The 23,063-nt window shown below is 35.6% G+C and overlaps 1 protein-coding gene across 1 annotated transcript in view; it reads left to right on the top strand.

The window, feature by feature from the left end:
• Cnbd1 (cyclic nucleotide binding domain containing 1) overlaps nt 1-23,063 on the top strand; it is a 362,101-nt gene that overhangs the window by 274,349 nt on the left and 64,689 nt on the right. The window contains exon 10 of the mRNA XM_036179374.1: nt 1,207-1,363. Coding sequence (XP_036035267.1) covers nt 1,207-1,363 — 157 coding nt within the window. The remainder of the gene's footprint in view (nt 1-1,206; nt 1,364-23,063) is intronic.

The following is a 23,063-nucleotide window of genomic DNA, read 5'->3' as shown; positions in this document are numbered from 1 at the left end:
TACTCAGGGTAAAGTTTTACCTCTTGTGGAAATGGCAAATATTTAATATTTTTTGACTTTGACTTGAACACGCTTACTAAGACTTCTTCCTTGTCCAAGTGCCTGTCAAACACCTGTCCTGGGAAAAATTTTTTTTTTTCTATTGCGTACTGTTACCTGATCATCAGGTTTCCCAGAAAAGATGTCATCATTTTCTCCAGAACCACCTGTATCGAAATTGCTACTGTAAAGTCTTCTCCACAGGGCCCCAATGTGAAATAAATTACTCCATTACTGAATTAAAACAACTATCATTACTAAGAAAACATATAATAGTTGGAATATGAATATGCCTTACTGGAAGAACACTTATAGTGTGTGCAAGGACCTGAGATCAATCCCCGGTAACACACTTAGGAGCAAACATGTCCAGACAATAGAAGAACAAAGGCAAGAGATAATTCCTATCTCAGTTAACCACATTGTATACAACCAATACAATGTTTCTACCCCATCCTCTCAGTTACACCAATAACCGTGTCTCCCAACTGAGGCTAAGGCTTATCACAATTGGTAGCTCACAAAAGTATGGTTAAGTTACACTCTGATCATAAAGTAGTATTCTAGGGCCTTTGAAAACTTCAACTATTTCAACATTTCTCAGACATCTTAATGTGTTCAAAAATCAAATGCAGGGTAGTGCGATGGCTCAGCTGGTAAAAGTACTTGCAACTGAGCCTGAAAAACTGAGCTTGATCTCTGGCCCACATAGTGAAAGAAGAGACCTGAATCCTGTAAGTTGTCCTCAGTCCTCTACATGCATAACACAAACATCATCATTGTCACTATCATCATCATCATCATCATCATCATCATTGTCATCATCATCATCATACCATCATCACTGCCATCATCATCATCATCATCATATCATTTTAATCATCGTCGTGGTCAACTCACACATACCCTGAATAAACAAATATTAAAATACTGGAATAGATGCATAACTAAATGACAGTGTTGTCAGCTATCTTGCATACACAGGTGTTCTTGACTGCATCATTGCTATAATATACAATGAATAAAATAAAATGTGAATGTTCTCTGATTTCAATAAACTTGATTGCTAATATCTTTTAGCTAGTTGTTTTATGAAGAACTGAGTTTCTGACAATAATGGTTATATGAATAATTTTATTAAAACTCTATTATCCATATCTTTTGCAGAAAAAAACTAAAAGACTTGTTTATATGGGTAAACTTCGGGAGAAGGAGTCCTTTGGTGAGATCAGTATTCTTCTTCAAACTCCTTTCACGTGCACAATTATTACTGGGCGAGAAGTTGAGATGACGATTATTGAGGACAAGGATATACTTGGTAAATGCATAAATGCTCTTGACCTGTTGTGCCACCTAATGAAATGGATTTTTGAAAAGGGCAGGGGGGGTTTAATTGACAAATCGGAGTATACAAGTGAGTGTGGATATATATGTAACAGAGGTAAGAGATACACAAGATAGATGATAGACAAACAGACAGACATATAGATGACCCCTTATACTATTCTGATTCAGTTTTGTTACTTTCAGATTATATTAGCCATGTTTTAAAAGAGTGGGCTGAAATTACTAGTCTTTTTGATAATTCATAAGGTACTGTTAAACGTAACAGCCCTAATTTTACATGAATGTTTTATGATTATATTTAAAGTAATTCTTTTATGATTTTGAATCAGATCAAATATGTACAATGCTTAATTTACAACCCCCCTCCACATATACATGCATACCAAATACATATAAGCATACATGCATGCATAGATACATACACATACATACACACTCATATATAAACACATACACATGCATGCACATACATTCATACACACATATACACATAGCTATGTTTTCAATATTTACATCTACTAAAATTTTATGGTTCTAGTAATCACAAAAGAATAATGATGTCATCACAAATTAAGTCATGCAGTTGAATATAAGTGGACATGAACAGTGCTTAAGCTATAACACAGTAGGATACAAAGTGGTTCTTCATATGTTGAAACTAGAGAATGTCATATACTAGTTAAATAATGAACTAGGAGACATTTCTGGACATTAACATGGATGAATGATTTTCTGAAACAAAATCAAAGTGATATAATGATTGGATCCCAAATTTTTGATCATTTATACATCTGGAGAATGTGCAGGCTATACTTTCTAAAATCTTACTCAAAATGAAAATCTAATCTAATTTCCTGTGTCTGTTTTAAAAGGTTTAGTTATGAAATGGTATTTGTTAATTTCCTTCCCTTCTGTCATTCAGATACAATGCCCTAGAAGTTAAAGATCACTTAACAACATATACTAACTACCAATTAAAATAATAATTCTTTCACTTTATATATGCCATGTTTTTCCTTTCACTACGAATATTTGTGGTATACATGAATATACTAGGTCTCCTTTTATGTAAATAAAGAGTTCACACATTTACTATTATTCAGAGCTCTCCAGAGAAACAGAACCAACTGAATATTTATATATGTAAAAGAGATTCACTGGGAAGAGCTCAGGTGGAACCAGGAGTTCATGAAGACACAGGGAATTCTCTTTGCAAAAGCCAGTGGTGTTATGCAGTCTAAAGACTGAGGTGTGAGACCAAGGCAGTCTGTTGGGGAAACTGGTTTTGGTCCTAGTCTGATACCAAAGATCAGAAAATGTGTGTGTGTGTGTGTGTGTGTGTGTGTGTGTGTGTGTGTGTGTGTGCATGTACATGTGTACGTGTGTACATGTGTATGTACAAGTAGTGGGGAAATTTACTAAGTTCTGCGGTATGAATGTTTCAGAGTCTATTTTCTTCATGCATGAAGATAATACATGTCATATTAAGAAGGGGAACAGAAATTAGAGATGCAAGAGAGAGAATTCACCCTTCATCTATCTTTGTAGCTCTGTTCATATATTGGATAATTGAATTTTACTGTTAACACTGCTGACTGTGAGCCTTCCTTTCCCAGCCTTCTAATTCAGATACTAATCACTTTTAGAGATATCCTTATACACATACCTGAAAGACTTTTCACAGCCTATCTGAGAATTCTTTAGCCCAGTCAAATTGACACATGAAATTAATCATCAAACACAGGAATGTGTTTCTTTCAAGCGTGTATTAGAATTTCCTTTGCCACTTGGCAGCCCCATATTTAAATAAATGGTATAGTATAAAGATTAAATTGTTGGTGTGCTTGCTATTCATCTTCTAAAATTTCTTCTATAGTTCATTTATTTTAAGACTGATTCCACAAGGCTACTGTCATACTATTTCCTTGATTCATTAGTCTGTAGGGAGAACTATGATTAGGAACTATATTTTCTCAAAATTCATAAGGAAACAATAAGTTTATTCAAGAGTATATTTATATTTCTACATTCTATGTATTTTATGTTTTGTTTTAAGAGAGCTGAGACTACATTTAAAAATGTAAAATAGTTCTAGCAAAGTAATTCAGTCTTTTCTTATTTAAAAGTTTTTTTTTTTTTAATTTTGCATACCAACTGCAATTTCTCCTCTCTCCCCTCCTCCTCTTCCCCCACCTTGCTCCCACTCCACCCCACAATCACTCTTCAGAGAGGGTAAGGCCTCCCATGGGGAGTCAGCAAAGTCTGGCATATCAAGTTGAGTCAGGACCAAGCCCCCTCCCCATCAAGGCTGAACAAGGTATCCCTCCATAGGGAATGGGCTCCAAAAAGCCAGTTCTGCATAGTCAGTTTTAATGAAAGGAACATATTTACATGTGAAAAATGAACTTTAATTTACACTCTGTGTGTTCATATGCTTGTGCATGGAATTAAGTATGTGTATGGTGTTGGGGATAGAACCTAGTGCTTAACACATAGTAGGCAAGTACTGAGACACTATTTATCCAGAATTTGTTTCTTTAAAATTATTATTTTAAATACAATTTGTTGTTTGACAGTTTCATAAACATATATAATGTATTGTGGTTACTCTCTCTCCAAACCAGCTCACACCCTCTTCCAATCCCTGTCAACATCCTACTCTACAAGACTCCTTGCCATGTTTATGTCTTTAATTTTATGAACCATTACCTTTAACTGCTACTATCTTCATGGCTATGGCTTTGGATCTGTCTCTTAGAGGCTGATGAGCTCATAAACAGTTCCTTGTCCTCTAACATTTATTAATAGCTAAAAATTCTCATGGAAATGGTAGAGACATAAACCACCCCCTAGCCCATGACTGACTCTTCACGAGTCCAGTTAAATTTAGGCACAGTCAGGAAATCTAAGCTGCTATGAGAGCATGAATGTAAGGGCTTTGTCTTTCCTGGAAGATAATAATTTCATCATCATTCTCCCTATAATTCACCTCCTACATTCTTTTTATCCTGTCTCTGCTGTGGATGAGTGATTGATAAATAAAACGCTGATTGGCCAGTAGCCAGGCAGGAAGTATAGGCGGGACTAGCAGAGAGGAGAATAGAGAGAACAACAGGAAGGTGGAGAGGAGGAGAGGGCAGCCTGCAGTTCAGGGAGCATCATATAAAGACAGCAGGTAAAGCCATGGAACACATGGTGACATATAGATTAACAAAAATGGACTTAGTATAAGGATAAGAGCTAGACAATGGTAGGTCTGAGCTAATGGCTGAACAGTTTAAATAATATAAGTGTCTGTATGTTTATTTTATGAGTGGGCTACAAGACAGCCAGGGCTTTGTGGGATCCACAAGAAAAACCCTAGCTACATGTCTCCTACATGTCTGAGCCTTGAAGAGAAAAGTAGTATAAATATCCTACTAAGGGGTGAGCATTCAACCATCAGTTATTCTTGTTTGTTGTTGTTGCATTGTTAAAATTTATTATAAACTCAAACAGACATACACCACACAGACAAATACTCTGGTATAAATAAAGGCAAATTCCTGTCAAAGTAATGCAGTCTGTGTTAAAAGTATAAAGATGGTAGAGAATAATAAAGGCAATATTCAGAAGTTGGCAATGATGAATGACTGAAAGCCCAAGTCTCAAACTATTTTCTGTGAGAACATAGGATCCAGAAAAATATACTTCATCAGATCATAAGTATCAAATACTATAAAACACTTAAGCATTTTTTCTCATTTGATCAACTATCATATTTATCTTTTCTTCTGTTTTTTATTGAAAATAGATTGTTTTCATGTAATGTATTGTGATTGTTTCCCTTCTCTATACTCCTCCAAGATCCTCCCTACCTTCCCTTCCATCTGAATCCACACCCTTTCTCTTTCCTTAGAGAACAAACAGGCATCTAAAGAATATTAAAGTAAGGTAAAACAAACAAAAACACCAAAATAGAACAAAACAAACAAACAGAAGAAAAGTCTAAAAAAAAAGTACAAGAAATACATATATACATCTATAGTAGAGACAGAATCATTTATACACACAGGAATCCCACAAAAACGTAAAACTGGAAGCCATAACACATATACAATGGACATGAAATAACAAAAAGAAAAAATGCCATGGCCACACATGAGACTAAGAACCTCCAAACATGCCACTAAAATAATCTTGTGCTGGCCATCTACTGCTGAGCATGGAGATGGCCCCTAAAAGTATTTTATATCTCTACTGAGACTCTGTTGGAAAGAATTAATTTTTCATTTGAAGGTGGTTCTCAACTGGAGATATCTTCTGTGTTAAGGATATTGGTTTGTGTCCACTTGTCCTCTCAACATAGGGACTCCATCGTGCCCAGACAAGTGTAGGCCCTGTGTATGCTGCCACTGTCTATGTGAGCTCAAGTGTGTGTTTATCTTGTGTTTATAAGGCCTTGTTTCCTTGGTGTTACCCACCACCTCTGACTCTTACACTCTTTTTGCCTCCCCTTTTTCAGAGTTCCCTGAGCCCCGAGGGAAGGGACTTGTTGGAGACATCCCATTTAGGACTGAATGTTCCAAGTCCTTGAACTCTTTACACATTGTCTGGCTGTGATTATCTGTATTTGTTCTTATTTGCTTCAGGAGGAAGCTTTTCTGATGGCTGAGCAAGACACTATGTGTATAATGGAATGTCATCAGGAGTTACTTTATGGCTACTTTAGCTAAACAGCAATAGTTGGTTTTCCCCTAGGTCTCTGACCTATCTGTTCTGAGGTTGTTGGCCAAACAAGCAGTGTTGGGGATAGGTTCTATCTCATGGCACAGGTCCTTAAATCCAATTAGGTGTTGATTGGTTACTCCTGCAAGGTTTGTGCCACTATTATACTTGCCCATCTTGCAGGCAGGGCATCACTGTAGATAGAAGATATTTTATCTGGGTGTGTTTAACTTTATCCATTGATTGTGTGCAAAGTATCTTTCAGTACCATCAACTTTAATTTGTCCAGGTGAAGGCTCTAGGAAGGTACCAGCTAGATTACTCAGTGTTGTGTAGCTGTTGCCTTTAGCAATAGGGCATTACCATCAATTTGTGAGAGCAACTCACAGCCTTGCCAATCATTTGAGGGTTCCCATGGGACCCCTTTGGCCAAAGATTTGATTAGTTGTAACCCAGTCTGCGCACTGGAAGCTTAATTCGGTGATGAGAGATGCCCCATTGTGTGCCACTGTTCCCCACAGTTATTTTGCAGTTTCATTTAGATTGCCTTCACACACACACACACACACACACACACACACACACACACACACACCACAAAGCTTCTACTGTATTAGGTCTCTGTATGACCATCAATTGGTTCTCACTTTTAGCTGTCCCTGCCACATTCTCTCCCTTGTCCACTCTTCCCTCCCACTCCTCTTTTGCTCCTTCTATTCCTGTCCCCTCTCCATCCATCTGTAACTACCTATTCTCCTTTCCCCTCCTAGGGAGATCCATCCTTCCCTTCAGTCCCCCACTCTCTAACTTTTGTAGTTATATGGATTGTAGCTTGCTTACCATTTACTTAACAGCTAACATCCACATATAATTGAATACATGTCATATGTGTCCTTCTGGGACTGGGGTATCTCACTCAGGATAAATTTTTCTAGCTCTATACAATTGCCTGTGACTTTCACGGTTTCATTTTTTTAATGGTAGTGTAATATTCCCTTGTGTAAATGTACTACACTTTTTTTTTAATCCATTAATATGTTGGTTAACATTTAGGCTATTTCACATTTCTTTTTCTTTCCTTTTCTTTTCTCTCTCTCTCTCTCTCTCTCTCTCTCTCTCTCTCTCTCTTTTTGGTTTTTCAAGAAAGGGTTTCTCTGTGTATTTTTTGATGCCTGTCTTGCACCTGGCTCTGTAAACCAGGCTGGCCTTGAACTCACAGAGATCTGCCTGGCTCTGCTTCCTGGGATTAAAGGTGTGCACCACTGCCACCTGGCTTATTTCAAATTTCTGGCTATTATGAATAGAGCAACAAATAGCATGGTTGAGCAAGTGTCTCGGTAGTCAGATCAGATGTTTTTTGGGTAAAAGCTCAAGCCTGGTATAGCAGTTTCTTGATGTAGATCAATTCTCATGTTTCTGACGAGTTGCCGCATTGATTTCTATAGTAGCTGTACATGTTTGTACTTGCACCATCACTGAAGGAATGTTCCCTTTGCCAGCATGAGCTGGCATTTGTTTTATTAATCCAGCCATTCTGACAGGTATAAGAGGAAATCTCAAATGACTAAGGATGTTGAACATTTCTTTAAGTGCTTCTCAGCCATTTGTATTTCCATTTTTGAGAACATTGTTTAAAATCCTACCCTATTTTAAAAATTGGGTCATTTGACTCCTTGCTGTCCAGCTTTTGTTTACTTTATGTATTTTGGATGTGTAGTTGGTAAAAATATTTTCCCATTCAGTAGGCTGCTGCAGGGTCTGGATGATGGTGTCTGTCACTTTGTAGAAGCTTCTCAGTTCCATGAAGTCTAATTTGTTAATTGTTGATCTTAGTGCCTGTGTTAATGGTGTTCTGTTCAAAAAGTCTTTTCCTGTGCCAGTGACTTCGAGGCTATTCCACACATTCTCTTCTGTCATGTTCAGCAGAGCTGGCCTTATGCTGAGGTCTTTGATCTATTTGGATTTTAGTTTTTTGCAGGTTGATATGTATGTAGATTTGTTTGCAATCTTCTTCATGCAGCCATACTGTTTGAATAGCTTTATTTGTTGAAGATGTCTTTCTCCAGGGTTTGCTTCTCATTTCTTTATCAATAATCAGGTGTCCATAGGTATAGAGACTTATGGCTGAGCCCCTTGTTTGTCTAGTCTCTCCGAGACTTTTATCAGGAATGGTTGTTGGATTTTGTCAAAGAATTTTTCTGAATCTGTTGAGATGATCATGTGTTTGTTTGTCTTTTCTTTCTGTCTGTTTATATAGTGGGTTATATTTATGGATTAAATATGTTGAAACATTCCTGCATCTCTGGGATGAAACTAATTGATCGTGGTAGATATTTTTTTTTGATGTGATTGGATTTGGTTTGCAAGTATTTCGAGTATTTTTGCATCTATGTTCATGTGGAAAATTGGTCCATAATTGTCTTTCTTTGTTGGTCTTTATGTGATTAGGTATCAGGGTAATTATGGAATCTTAAAAAAAGAACTAGGCAATGTTCCTATGTTTCCATTAAATGAAGTTGTTTGAGGAGTATTGGAGTTAATTCTTCCTGGGAAGTCTGGCAGAATTCTGACCGAATTATCCTGACTCTGTTCTCTTGTTGGTTGCAGTACTTTTAATTACCACTTCTATTGCACCTTCCGTAGGTATTATAGTTCTGTTTAAATTGCCTATCTTCTCTTGATTCAGCTTGGGTAGGTTATCCATCAAGCAAATTACTCCTCCCCTTCTTTTTTATTTTCTAATGGGGGGTCAGTGGGGTCTCAGTAGTATTCTGTTTCTGTGCAGAATTCCACTGGTCCTTGCCAAGTGTGACTGTCCCCAAGGGCGTTTGTCTCATCTGAAGACCTGTTGGACTCATACACCAGCCTGAAATTAGGCTACATGGCTCCCAGCAATTCTTTTCATCTATAACTTTATTTGGATTTTCTCTCTCTACCTTTTAGTTAATTTAGCTGAAAGTTTATCAATCTTACAATTTTCTCAAAGACCCCTCTCATTTTCATTGATTCTTTTTATTGTTTTTGTTTGCTATTCTTTTATTGTTTTACTCCTGAGTTTGATTATTTCTAGACCTCTACTGTTTTTGGTTGTTATGTTTGGTTGTTTTTGTTGTTATTTTAGCACTCTAATGGTTGTTATCAAGTTACTAATATGAGATTTCTCCAATTTTTTTATATCATCACTAAATGCTATGACTTCATCTCTTTGAATCACCTTCATTGCATTGCATACATTTGTATATATTGTGTTTTCATTTTTGGTCAATGATAAATTTTTTTAAGTTTCTGTCTGGGCTCATTATTTATCCAATAGTGAGTTGTTCACTTCTCATGAGTTTGTAGACTTTCTGTTGTTTCTGTTGTTGATAACATCCAGATTTCATCTACGGTGGTCAGATAGGATGCAGGGTGCTGTTAAATTTTCTGATATCAGTTGAGACTTGCTGTGTGTTGGAGTATATGGTGAGTTTTGAAGAAAGTTCCATGAGATGCTAAGAAGAAGGTATTTTTTTTTTTTGTTTGTGTTTGGATGAGAGGGTCTATAAATATCTGTGAGGTATATTTGGTTTATAATGTTCCAGCATTTCTCTGTTTAGTTTTTATGAATGACCTGTCTATTGCCACAGGTGGGGTATGACTGTGTGAGGCTCACTATGTGCCTTAAGCTGTAGTGTTTCTTTATGAAATTGGGTGTCCTTGTGTTTGGTGCCTAAATGTTTAGAATTGCAATGTCCTCTTGGTGAATGTTTCCTCTGATGAATATGTAGTGGCCTTCTCTGTCTCTTTTGGTTAGTTTTGGTTTGAAGTTTATTTTGTCAGATATTAAGGTGACTACACTAGCTTTCTCTTTGAGTCCATTTGCTTTTAATATCTTTTCCTGTCCTTTACATTGAACTGATATCTGTCTATATTTGATGTTTAGGTGTCTATTTTGGATATAACAGAAGGAGAAGGATGAATCCTATCTTTTTTGTTTATTTATTTATTTATTTGTTTGTTTGTTTGTTTTGTTTTTCAAAACATAGTTTCTCTGTGTAGTTTTGGTACCTGTCCTGAATCTTGCTCTGTAGACCAGGCTGGCCTCAAATTCACAGAGATGTGCCTGGCTCTGCCTCCTGAATGCTAGGATTAAAGGTATGCACCACCACTAACTGGACAATCCTGTTTTCTAATCTAATCTGTTTGTCCATCTTTTTATTGGGAAACTGAGACCATTGATATTGAGAGTTATCAATGAACAGTGTGATTTGATTCTCATTACTTTGTTGTGGTGTCCACCTATCCCTCTTTGGTTTGCTTGTCTGACATTATTTGACCCTTGTGTTTTTTCCATCTTCTGGATTTGTAGACAGATACTACTTTAATTTGGTGTTCTATTAGAATGTCTTTCTTCCTTCATCTATTGTGATTGAAAGTTCTGTGGGGTGTAGTAGTATTGTAGGCATCTCTGGTCTTTCAGTGGTTATTAAATATCCATAAGGCTCTATTGGCTTTTAGTGTCTACATTAAAATGTCAAGTCTTTTTCTAATACACCTTTATATGGTATTTTGTCCTTTTTCCATATCAAATTTTAATGTTTTCTTTGTTCTTTATGGTTTGTGTTTGTTTGGGTTTTCTTTAGTAAATCCATTTCAACTTTCATGTCTTGAGTTCTCTTCATTTCATTAGTGTTTGTATTTTTAGTCATAGATTTTATTAATGAATTTATTCATATCCTCTTTAAAGTCCTTGAACATATTCATAATAGCTATTTTGGAGTCCATTGCTGTGCTTCAGCTATATTACATTTTTCATTACCTCTGGTAGTACTCTAGTAGAAACACATTGTCCTTGATGTTGTTGATTGTGTTTCTATGCTGGCATCTAGGCATCTTGTTTTGGTATGACTGTAACTCTAGTTGCTGATATCTATCTGGCCTTGTCTTTTTTAGGTGAGTGTTCTGGCCCTTTTTTTCTCTTGCTCTTAGGAGACTGTGGTGGCTATGGCTTGGCTGGTTGATAATCTGTCTGCGATTCTGCCAGATGTGGCTTCTATGGGTCCTGAGTAGATCTTGTTTCTATGTATGGGGAGCTGACACTAAGGAATGGTGGTGGGCTATAAGGGTGTGGCTGAGAGGTTCGATAGGAGGGAGGGAACCTGTGTATGCCACTAGGATCTGTGGAAAGCCCCGGAGATGGGAGCAGAGAGGAAGGAGAAGCCACTGTGGGTTGTGTGCTACAAAGCTGCAAGTAAGGCTGATTCTCTGGCCAGTTGTGGCTAGCAAGTTTCCCTGGAATGTCTATATGTGGGATTTGGTGTATGAGACAAAGATATGAGATAGTGGAATAAAACTATAGGCAAAGATCTGCTGGGAATGGGGGCAGAAAGAATAGGGAAGGCCGCAGTAAGTGCTCTGCTACAAAGCTAGGGGTAAGACTAGTGCACTGGAATTGTTGGAATTGAAGGAAAGGGGGGAGAACGAAGATCGTCTGTCTGGCTTCCTGGCCCACCTGGCCAGTGGGTTCCCAAGAAGTACATGGCCTTCATTTATTCTCAACACTCGGAGAATTCATGTATTTATACAGCAGTTGCTACAAAGAGAAGGTTCGCAGATTAAAGTAAACTTAGAGCACTTGTCTATGGGTACAATATAAAATATTAAGAAGCTAGGTTGATATCACATCAAATTAACAAATTAAAACAGCAGTAGTAAGTCCCTCTACCTGGGATCAATGAACTCAACAGCCACAGGTTTTAAAACAAGTTAATAGGACAAGACATAAATTCCCTTCTGGGCAGTGGGATTCAAATCCAGTCAGAGATTCATTAGTGACATATATAACAGACAAGCCACTCTTACACTAGTGTACCTGAAGTATTATCATGCTGTTCTTCTTGCTTTAGAGCAGATCAACATAACTTTAGAGGTTATGAACAGTACTAAAAGTTGGAAGGTCAGAGTTGAGTAGTTTGAACAATACTCAAAGTTGGTAGGTCAAATTTCTAGAAAGCATCAATAGATTCTGTTCTTAGGTTTCATAAAACTGAAAAAAATATTGATCATATGGAACTTTCTCACATTAACTCTGGAGAAGTGTCAGTTTCCAAGACTCTTGAAGTTAGAAAATGTTCATTCCTAAAGATGCTAAAGAAAAAGTTCTGTGTTTTGTTTTTAAAGTTGTCAAATTGGGTCATTGTAAACCACTGGAGTCTGATCTATTCAATTACCCTCCATAGTAATTATGAAGAATCCTTTCCATGGAATTTAACTTGCATTTGAGCTTTTCTGACTTTCCCTTCTTTATCAGCCAAAGCATATCCTCTTTCATAGGTCTTTTGAGACTGTATGATAAAATATACAGAGGTCATTATAGAAATCCTCCCCCTCATTCTTTACTTTTTTGTGCCTTTAATGTGTGTAAGAGTCTTAGAGATTTGGTTCTTTACAACTAATTTAAAAAAAAATGTACTTTATGAGACATACTGCTTATAGCTACTAAGCCGAGTCTTTTGCTGTACCCTTAAACCATACCTGCTGATCCAAGCATTGTTTTATATACCTTTTAGCTCAACACTAACAACAACTGCAGAAAATAAGTTTACCTAATAACCTTATTTCATAAAACAACAAACTTGAATTTCTTTCTTCATTACTCTTGAGGGAAAATCCAGTACTTGATTGATTAATATTAACTTTACATATGACAAGTTTTCTCAGTCATTATCTGGGGTTACTTTATTTTCTGATCATTTTGAAGACAAGGTTTGTTAATTTACAGTTCTTGGCTGATTCGTTCTGCCTAGGCATTTCCAGCATGTTCTCTGTCTTCTGTCTACTCTAGTTCCAAAAAAAGGCTTTTTGATATATCATATTATTTATTAACTTTTCTACATAATAAGGTACTTTCTTCTTGCTGATTCCACAGCTTGTCTTTTGCATCCTGATGTATGGATATCTGTGGATATCTTCAGTTATTCCACTTGAAATTCAATGGGTTTTCTGATTATGTAGATAAATATTTTCCATGCTATTTTAGATTTTTCATTTATTATCTTTGATTATCACTGGAGAAATGGGAAATTCTTACAATGTTGTTTGTATATTTATTGATTCCCAAATACTTTTAGAAAGTCTGAGATCATCTATATTATTAATTACCAATATCAGGTTCTTAAATATCATAATAGAAAACACATTTGATTTATAAGCATAGATAATGGTGAAAGCAGGGAATCCAGTAAAAAAAAAAAAAATCTTTATGAAACTAAAACTTTGTCTACAAATTAATGGTTTCTTTATTCTTTACCTTTCTTTTATGGTTTCTTTAATTCTATAATTTTCTTCCCTCTCAGAGATTACCTAAAACCTCAAATTTCTATGTAGTAAAGTTTTTAATGTCTTTCTTTTCTTTTAAAGTTTTTTTTTATTATTTATTTTTAATTTTAATTTTTTGAGTCAGGGTCTCTCTGTGTAATCCTGGCTTCTGGGACTCATTATGTAGAATGAGCAGACTGGCCTTGAACTCACAGAGAGCATCCTGCCTCTGTTTTCAGTGTGATGGGATTAAACTCACACACACAATGCCTCTTAATATTTTGAATTAGATCAATAGACAAGTAAAAAAAAATTCTCTAGATTTGTGGAAATGGTTTATTTCTTTTTGTGAAACATGAATTTCATAAATGATGTGATAGATTCAAATATTCTATGAATGTGAATTTCAGAATTATCTAAACCCTTATTTATGTAGATGCCGAGGATCCCAGGTCAAGTGACTCTAACTTTTCCTATAATGGTTCAGATTTTTTCTTTTAGCTTCCTTTTGCCTTATCTCCTCCTTCATTTATTCCCCTTCTTCCTCTTCCTCTACCATTTTTCTTCCTTCTCTTCCCTTTTCTCTCCTAGTCTCCCTCTTCTTCATCCTCTGTATCTAGTTTTTACTTCTGTTTTGGGCAGGATTTGCTATGTAGTCCATGCTAACCTCAACTTTACTAAGCCACTCACCCTGCCCTCAAACCTGCTGCCACCCATCCCCAGCATCCTAAGACCTGGTATTACAAGTGTCAGCCACCACTTACGACTAGAGAGCAAGCTTCTTTTAGGAAATATGTAAAAGTATTTCTTTTTCCATTTATTTTCTCTACATTTTTCATGAATTTAATTTTTGATTATTTTGTTTATATCAGGTTCTTTATTATAGTTTTATTTCCACTGTAAAGTATGGCTTTGTCAAATTCTTCCCTGAAGGGATTATTCCAGCAAGAAAAGCAGAGTTTACATATTTTAAAATAAAAAATAGAGGATTAAATTTTGCCTCATATTTTCAAATTTAAAAAAAAATTAGAAACTATATTTTCCCTAAGATGATGATTTATGTCCAATAGTGATTTTACGTACCCTGAATCGGGGAGTATTAATTCAATGGATTTACATGAAGCCACCAAACCCACAGGTATTGTTGAATTAGATATCTGACCCTGACTGTTAATACCATGATTTACATTACTGCTCTTTATCTTCTGGCTGCAGGGCTGGTCTAAACCTTTCTGTACATTTCAGCTCTTTTGAGACTATCACTACAGTTCTTAGGGCTTATATTCATTTGAAAAGGGAGAAGCCTAATGTATATGGTCAGTTTTAGGGATTTCCTGTAGCACAGATCGTAAATGGTCTTATTAATAAAAACAAGCCTGGAGCTGGGTATTGGGTTGAATTCTGGAAGATAAGAGAAGCAGAACAAGCCACAGCCACTTCACCTTGCCAATTCCTCAGCTAATCCTGTTTTCTCTGACTGGAATCTTCTGAATCCTCATCCAGATTGATCTCAGCTGTACTCCTGCTAAAAGTTTGAAAGCTTAACCAGCTAGTTGCTGGTTCTCATGCCTTATATACCTTTCTGCCAGCACTTCCTGGGATTAAACGCATGAGTTACCCATGCCTGGCTGTTTTCAGTGTGGCCTTGAACTCACAGAGATCCAAATGGATCTCTGCTTTCAGAATGTTAGGATTTAAGGCATGTGTGCCACTATTTTCTGGCCTCTATATCTAGTAGGTGTTCTGTTCTCTGACCCCAGATAAGTTTATTAGGCTGCACAATATTTTGGGGAACACAATACCACCACAACTTCCTAAAGTCTTTGTGTTGTTTATTTCCCTAGCTTAATAAGTTTCTCTTCAGGATGGGTGGAGTATTTCATCTCTCTTTAGAATTCTTGTGTATTAGTGAGTTTTCTTCCAGGGTGGGAGGTTTATGTCCCATAAAACTTTTCTTCTTTCTCCTCACCAAATTGTTTTTTCCCCCAGTTTCCTGAATTCTACATGTACTTTGATTGAAACACACAAATGTAAAGACCTGATACAAACACCAACTTATAGTAAGAGCATGAGGCATTTATCTTTCTGGGTCTGGGTTACTTCACTCAGTATAATGTTTTCCAGCTCCATCTAAGAATCCTGTGCTGCGTGGCTTATATGCCAAACACTGGCTAGTTGCTGAGAAATAGTCCTTTAATTTTCCTATGCACATGGGAAAGTTAAATCCCCCAGCCTCTCTCAGTTACGTTGCTGTAATATAACTGGCACCGAGTAACAGTGTGAAAGGAACTTATTGTTGTTTGGCTATGAATCATATGATCTTCCATGATCTCATTCACAGTCTGGAAATGAAGTTCTCCAAAAGAGAATTATAAGACAGTGGGAACCTGAAGCCTGGAATTTTTGTTTCTTGGATGGAGCTGATCAGTAGAATAGCTCATCCAGGAACATCTGTATTGAACTTTGTGTTAGTCACAAATAAACAGTGATTGAATTAAGGACCCAGGATTTTTGGTTTGTTTGTTATAGCAACTAAAAGGTGCTACCCTGAGTCACACAGCTGACAGAAGGGCAAGATTTTTGAGGCAATCTTTATAAGGTAATAATTTCCAAACCAAAACCTAAAGTGAATCTGTTTTACATTATTTTCTAACATTCTGAAATTTTCCTCTTAAAAGAACTTGCTGTCTGTCACACAAAATAATATAAAACAAAAATATGTGTATAAGGAAGATATATACTTCTATATGTCTATTTCTGAGCAGGTTGGGCAGTAGTGTAAAGAACCTCATATGTATAAAAGATTCCACTTCAATAATAAATTAAAAATAAATTAAGATTTAGTTGCATATTTCCATGAACAAAGACAAAATGCTCTATAGCATCCTATATTGTGTCTGAGAACAAAAAAGCAGAATTTTGTATATTTAAAAATAAAAGCAAAAATATAAGTATATCATTATTTAAAATAAATATCAATAGATTATCTTATAAATTCTTCATCAATAGTAAATAAAAATTGACTCAAAACATTTGCAGATAATGCTAAATTTAACTTATTGATAAAATTCATACTGGTTATTTTTTTCTAACTTCATAATCTTGACAAGTAAGCATTTACATTTAATGTATCTTACAGAATCTCTTTTCTTAGGATACTATATTATAGGGACTGAATGAAAGCTCTTAGATTAAAATATTGTTTTAGAAACCGTACTAGATTTTCAAAGGGAACAGTGAAATGTGCTATAAAATAACACCCAAAACTTTACTTTAAAGTGTTGTTATAAAGGGCTGGGGAGATGGCTTAGTGGTTAAAAGCACTGACTGTTCCTCCTGAGGACCTGGGTTCAATTCTCAGCACACACATGGCAGCTCATAACTGTCTGTAATTCCTGTCTTAGGGGATTCAACCTATACAGATATAGATGCAGATAAAAACCCCAATGCACATAAAATAAAATAAAAAATATTTTTTTTATTATTATATTTGTGTTTTAATTTTACACGTCAGCCATAGGTTCCCCTGTCCTACCCCCTCCCACCCCCAGTCCCCCTTACCCCCATCTCCTCCGCTCCATTCCCATCTCCTCCAGGGCCAAGACTCCCCTGGGGATTCATTTAAACCTGGTGAATTCAGTATAGGCAGGTCCAGTCCCCTCCTTCCAGGCTGAGCAAAGTGTCCCTGTGTAAGCCCAAGGTCCCAAACAGCCAGCTCATGCACTAAAGACAGGTCCTGGTACCACAGCCTGGATGCCTCCCAAACAGTTCAAGCTATTCAATTGTCTCACTTATCCGGAGGGCCTGATTCAGCTGGGGGCTCCACAGCCTTTGATTCATAATTCATGTACTTCCATTTGTTTGGCTATTTGTCGAGAAAGAGGAGGGATTGTAAGAGTATGAATTGTTGAGACCAAGATTGGAAAAAGCACAGGGACAAATAGCCAAACAAATGGAAGCACATGAATTGTGACCCAAAAAATATTTCTTAAAAAAAGATGTTATAAATACCTAGTCACACAAAATTGTTTAATGTTTCTTTATATTACAAGTTAAATTTGCATTTGAATTTTCAATTTTCTACTCATTTGAGACATTACATTCCCATTCATATACTCTTTGTCATACTTTTGTGTTGATCTGTAGAATCGATATAAGAGTGTACACGCAAATGATTGATGAAAAATTGTGAGCTCAGTGGGCAAATAAGAAAGAATAAACACAGGTATCAATCAGAGGTGTGTAATTGGAGAGTAGGAGGAACTGATCAGTGCAATTCATATTAAGGAATAAAATTACAACTTGGAAAAAATGGAGGGGCTAATGTTCCTTCCCAGAGTTCTGAAAATGATAATTAAGCAAGGGGAATAAAAATGGAATTTGGTAGGTTACTGACTCTGACTGAGTCATGATCAATATTTAAATCAAAGTAGATTAATACAACTTTGTAAGTGGAAGGAAGATTTCTCTTTGCCAGACTGTAAAATCTAATAAGGAATTAAATTATTGCAATTGACTAAAGAGACCTCTAAACCCATGCACCCTTCACCTAATGAGCCAACAAATATCTTCGATCCCTATAACTCTGGTTCTAAGAGAATGGCATCTGAAAGAACCTTAATTCTGTGAGTTTATAGTCTGATAAGAGACAGTCTGAGACCTGCTTTGTGAAGTTTAAACAGTTTCCAGAAGACATGTTCTCTCTACTCTGCAATGTGTGTTTTCTCTTGATCAAAACATAGAGCCTAATGCAGTTAAGTGGAGTCATTAGGTTTCTATTTCCAATACTGATTTCTTGTCCATTAGAGGCATCCTTTAGAGAGTTGTAAAGTATTTGTCTCCTAGCCATATATAAAAAGGATATCTTCCTATAACTAACAAAATTTTTTTATTCAAAAAAAAATTATGAAGACTTGTTTGGATCTGTAAGACCCCATATAAGCTAGGCTTGATATTGCATATCTATATTCCAAGGGCAGGAACCAGAAAGTTCCTAGAAGCACTCAGGCCAGTCAACCTGGAGTATGCAGCAGCATAAGGAGGTTCTGTGTCAAACAAGGTAGAAAATGAGAACCAATATGCAAGATTATCCTTGGTTTTCCACACTGAGATGGTGGCACACACATTTGTTCTCATGCCCTTTCTTCCAAACACATAAAATTTAAAAAAGAAGAAATATAAATTTACTGCCAAAATATGAAAAATGTTCAATATCTCTAATAATCAGGGAAATTCACAAGAAAATATCTTTTCTTGATTAGAATGTATTATTAAACACAAAAAGAAACAAATATTGAAGGGAATAATGAGAAGGGGGAAAGAATTTTTGCATTGTTGATGGGAATGTAAATTTTTCTAGTTACTATAACACAAGATAAAAATTCCTTCATAATTAATAATAGAAAAGGCATGTAATGTAGGAATTCAATTCCTGTGTATTTTCTAAAGGAATTGAAATTAAGATCTCAAAGGGATAGTTATGTTTACTAAAGCACTATCCATAGGGAATGCAATGTAGAATAAAACTTAAATGCCCATCAACTAATTAATCAGCAAATACAATACATTAGCTACAAACAACAGGGTGATGTGCTGTGGCCTTCTAAAGTCGGAGACATTCTTCAGCTTTGTGGACTTGTATTTCAGCCTATCCAGCAGGAAGTTGGCCATTGTTGATTACCCAGCACTTATCAAGTCCTGAAGGTTTACCAGAGTGAGTAAGCAGATCACCTTGCACCCAATTACAGGAAAGATGAGGAGTCATGTAGTCATGCTGAGTCTTAGCAGTGAGAAGACAATAATCTCAATTAAAAGAGAAAAAAGAAGCAAAGTCTCTGAAACTCTGAATAAGAAATCTAATCTGTAGAGCATCTACTATCCCATTACAGAAATATGAAGTGCTATGCTGTTCTCTTTCAATCTTTAAAAAGATATTATAAACTAGTTTTCTAGCATAACTGTTCAGCAGAGAACCCTGAATAGCCAGAAAGTGCTTTGTACTATTAACAGAAAGAAGATGACATTTCTCCTATTGGGGAAAAAAAAACATTCAATGTCTTGTAACATGGTTGACCATAAGGGCATCATGCTTAAAGAAATAAACCAGGAACTTAAGGGCAAAGAAAACCATGACTCCACGTACATGTAGTGTTTAAAATAGTAGATTCAAAGATTGAAATAGTAAGAACCAAAGACTGAATGGGAAATGGAAAATTTATAAATGCATAATATATTTGTAAAGATATGTTTCCTATCATGACCTCTTGATCCCAAATATCCAGCAGCTGCTTCCCAAATAATCGACTCAGAGACTTATATTAATTATAAATTAATTGTATTTATTGCTTGGCCAATGAATAAATATTACTGGTCAATGCTTGGCCAGTTGGTAACTCAGACTTATTACTAATTAGCTCTTACAACTAAATTAACCCATAATTCTTTTCTATGTTTAGCCACGTGGCAAATAAACATATCCTGTAGAAATGCTTGCAAATGTCTTCAGTTGCTTACAGTCTCTGTTGTCTGTTGCTTCATCTCTCATCTTGATCCAATGCCCTAGTAAGGCAAGTGTGCCTAAAAACCAATTATTGCTTATGTAAGGGTGATGTGTGAAGCTGGCATTGAACATATCCATATTTTGTCCTTGGAAATCTTGGTGTATAACTCTACCATAGATTAGTCTTAAGGTTATAGCTAGTTTATAAAAACATACAGACCATATCTCTCTTTTTAGATTAGTGATCCGGGTATGATAAAATATGTTGTTTGAAAATGTACAACCTTCTGAATTCAAATTTTCTTCCTTCTATTCCACTACTAATGTGTCACATAGTAGTTATGGTCATGGCCTCATTCCTGAGATAACACACATTTATAATGAACTTATAATAGTCAAATTTTAGTAAGTTTAGATATATCAGTATAGTTGCATTATGGTTTGGATTATAATGGTAGGCAAATGTCTCCTGTAAGCGTTGTTAAACTAATTCTGAAAGGTTTTCATATTTATGTATTTTCTGGAGACATTTAAACTTTTCTGTACAGATTTTGAGAGCATTTGAAAGTTATATTTTCATTGCATGTTTGGAACCATCCAACATCAAACTTCTGCACTGACATATACTGAACTCTAGATTTTGGAAAAAAAAAATAGACCTGCAAAGAAAAGAAAAGTTCCACAGTTGCACACAAACTTTTTTATAAGTTGTCTTCTTGATTTGTATTAAAAATGCAATTTGTATTCTCTGTGAACCTATTTGATCATTGCAGAATTGACCTGCATTGTAATATACATTCTAGTGATGCATTTAAACCTTGCAAAATGCTCTTCAACATATTTTCCCTCTGTTGCACACATTTCCATAAAATAAGACATTGTTTTACATAATCCATCTTGTAAAATAATCTAATCCATTATTTTATTTTATATTCCAAGTGTACCTTTCACAACCCTAGGTTTTACGAGGCCTATGTGAGTTCTATAATTCTTTTCCCAGAAGTTTAAATTTGCCATACCATCCTTACTTAATGTATTAGGCAGCAAATGCATTTTGCCTAAGGCTTCTGTGTGCCTTTTCAAAGTTTCTCTGTAACCTATTGTTAGAATTCTTTTGCAAACTATAACTTTGCAAACTAAACCAAACATAAAAATATTGCTGCTATAACTTTTAGTCCTCTTTATTATATGAAGAAAAAATGGAATCATCAAGAGATATTTTTAAATTAATTTCCTTTTTTGAGACTAGTAGACTTGTACGAGAAATACAATTCATATTCTCTGTGAACCCATTTGATTGTTATATAGTTGACCTGCATTAAAAGATACATTCTAGTATATTATAACAAGTCTACATAATCCCAATTGTCCAGAAACTCACTATGAAGACCATGCTGGCCTCAAACTAACAGAGATCTTCCTGCCACTGCCTCCAAAGTGATGGGATTAAAGGCATGTGCCATCATGCCTGGTTGAAACTGTCATTCTTTAATGATTCTTTTAATTAAACCAGAGATTTTTTTTACCCACAGTGATTAATTTTTTAAATCTATTACTCCAATGCAATGGATCACTCTATCATGATTTATTTTGTATCTTATTTTTAGTTTTCTAGTCATTTGACAAGAGGAGACTAGTATACAATGATTAAACTAGGTATAGAGGTTCATGCCTATAATCCTACCACTCAGGGGATGAAGTTAGGAACACTGTGAATTTAAGGCCATCCTTGGCTACACAGGTGATTCCAAGACAGTTTGGGCAATGTTCTGAGACCATATATGAAAGGGGAAAACAGACAATGGTTGCATTTCTTATCATTGATCTGTTTCTTTTATACATAGATGTTGTTGTGAACATTGTAATTTAAGAAACAAGTATTTAAACACAGCTTCTCTGCTTTGAGCACTGTTAGCATTAGGTACCACAGGAGTGAATAATGGTATTATTTTAGGATAATATAACATCTTTCCTGAGTCATCCTCTCTGCTCTCCCCAATGCCTCCATGTTCTTCATTAGCAAATTAGATGCTTAGTTGAGGATACACATCTAGGAAGAAAGTGGTTTGATTTTTGTTTTCAAAGTCTTGGCTTTAATATATACTGCAAGGATCTCACATGTATTCTGCTTTATCTTGGATAATGTTTGAATCTACTCTAAATTATATTATTTTATGATAATTTAGACTGGCATAGTGAGATGCAACTGTAATCCTAACACCATGGTGGAAAAGGCAGGATTACAAGTTCAAGTTGTGAAGAAGTAGTCTAATATTATAACCTAATGAGTTGAACTTGTATAATGTAAATTATCACTGATTTACATAAAACATTTTCCATATACATTTTTCTAAGTAGAAAAAAATCATGTCAGAAAAGTATAACTGCATTACATGATTGAATGCATTACGAGAGAAACAATATTTGGAACTACAAAACATATGTCAACTTACACATCAGAAATCAGTACTTATAGCACTGGTAATACCACCTCACTGAGCACAGTTTCTATGGCAAGATCTGAGTTGGGATATACACCCTATAATTTCTGTCTTAGAGTGACTATAGATTTCTGCAGAAAGCTGCTAATTAGTTGCCCAAACACTTAGCTACTTTGCACCAAAGTCACCAGATATAGTTTTTCCGGTCTCTTACTCAAAACACCATTGAGAAACTGAGTACCAAATCAAATTGCTGGAATTGGTACTTTGTGACATGTAGCATTAAATTGCTGAAAGATTCTACCATTCTTGAGTAGAAAACTCCTGAACATTCAATACAATGTCTAATTATATTATAGGCACATTTAAAATCAAAGGAAAGTATTTAGGATGACTTCCACAAGTTGTTGTTAAAATACATTGATTATTTTTGTAGCCACTATTAAGAATTTTCAAGAAAGAGACATGTTTGGGCCTCTCAAGTTGCCATCAATAAACAAAGAGAAGTTTTATAATAGTTACATTTTCTCACTTTCATTGCTGCACAAATTGAAAGACCGGTAATTTGGTTCTTTATATCATGAAAAATATGCTATAATCTGAAGTTAATGTCTGATACTGAGAGGCAGAATGGTGGGATGCTTATTAGAAGAAGAGATTAGGAAACAGGTAAATCTGCACCTTTAAAATAAGCCTGTTAGAAAGAATAGGTTTGCTTTGGCTGTATATTGCTT

The sequence above is a fragment of the Onychomys torridus genome, chromosome 2 (assembly GCF_903995425.1).
Source record: "Onychomys torridus chromosome 2, mOncTor1.1, whole genome shotgun sequence".
Classification (NCBI taxonomy): Eukaryota; Metazoa; Chordata; class Mammalia; order Rodentia; family Cricetidae; genus Onychomys; species Onychomys torridus.
The sequence above is the reverse complement of the archived record's forward strand: the minus strand, read 5'-3'. Positions and strand labels throughout refer to the sequence as shown.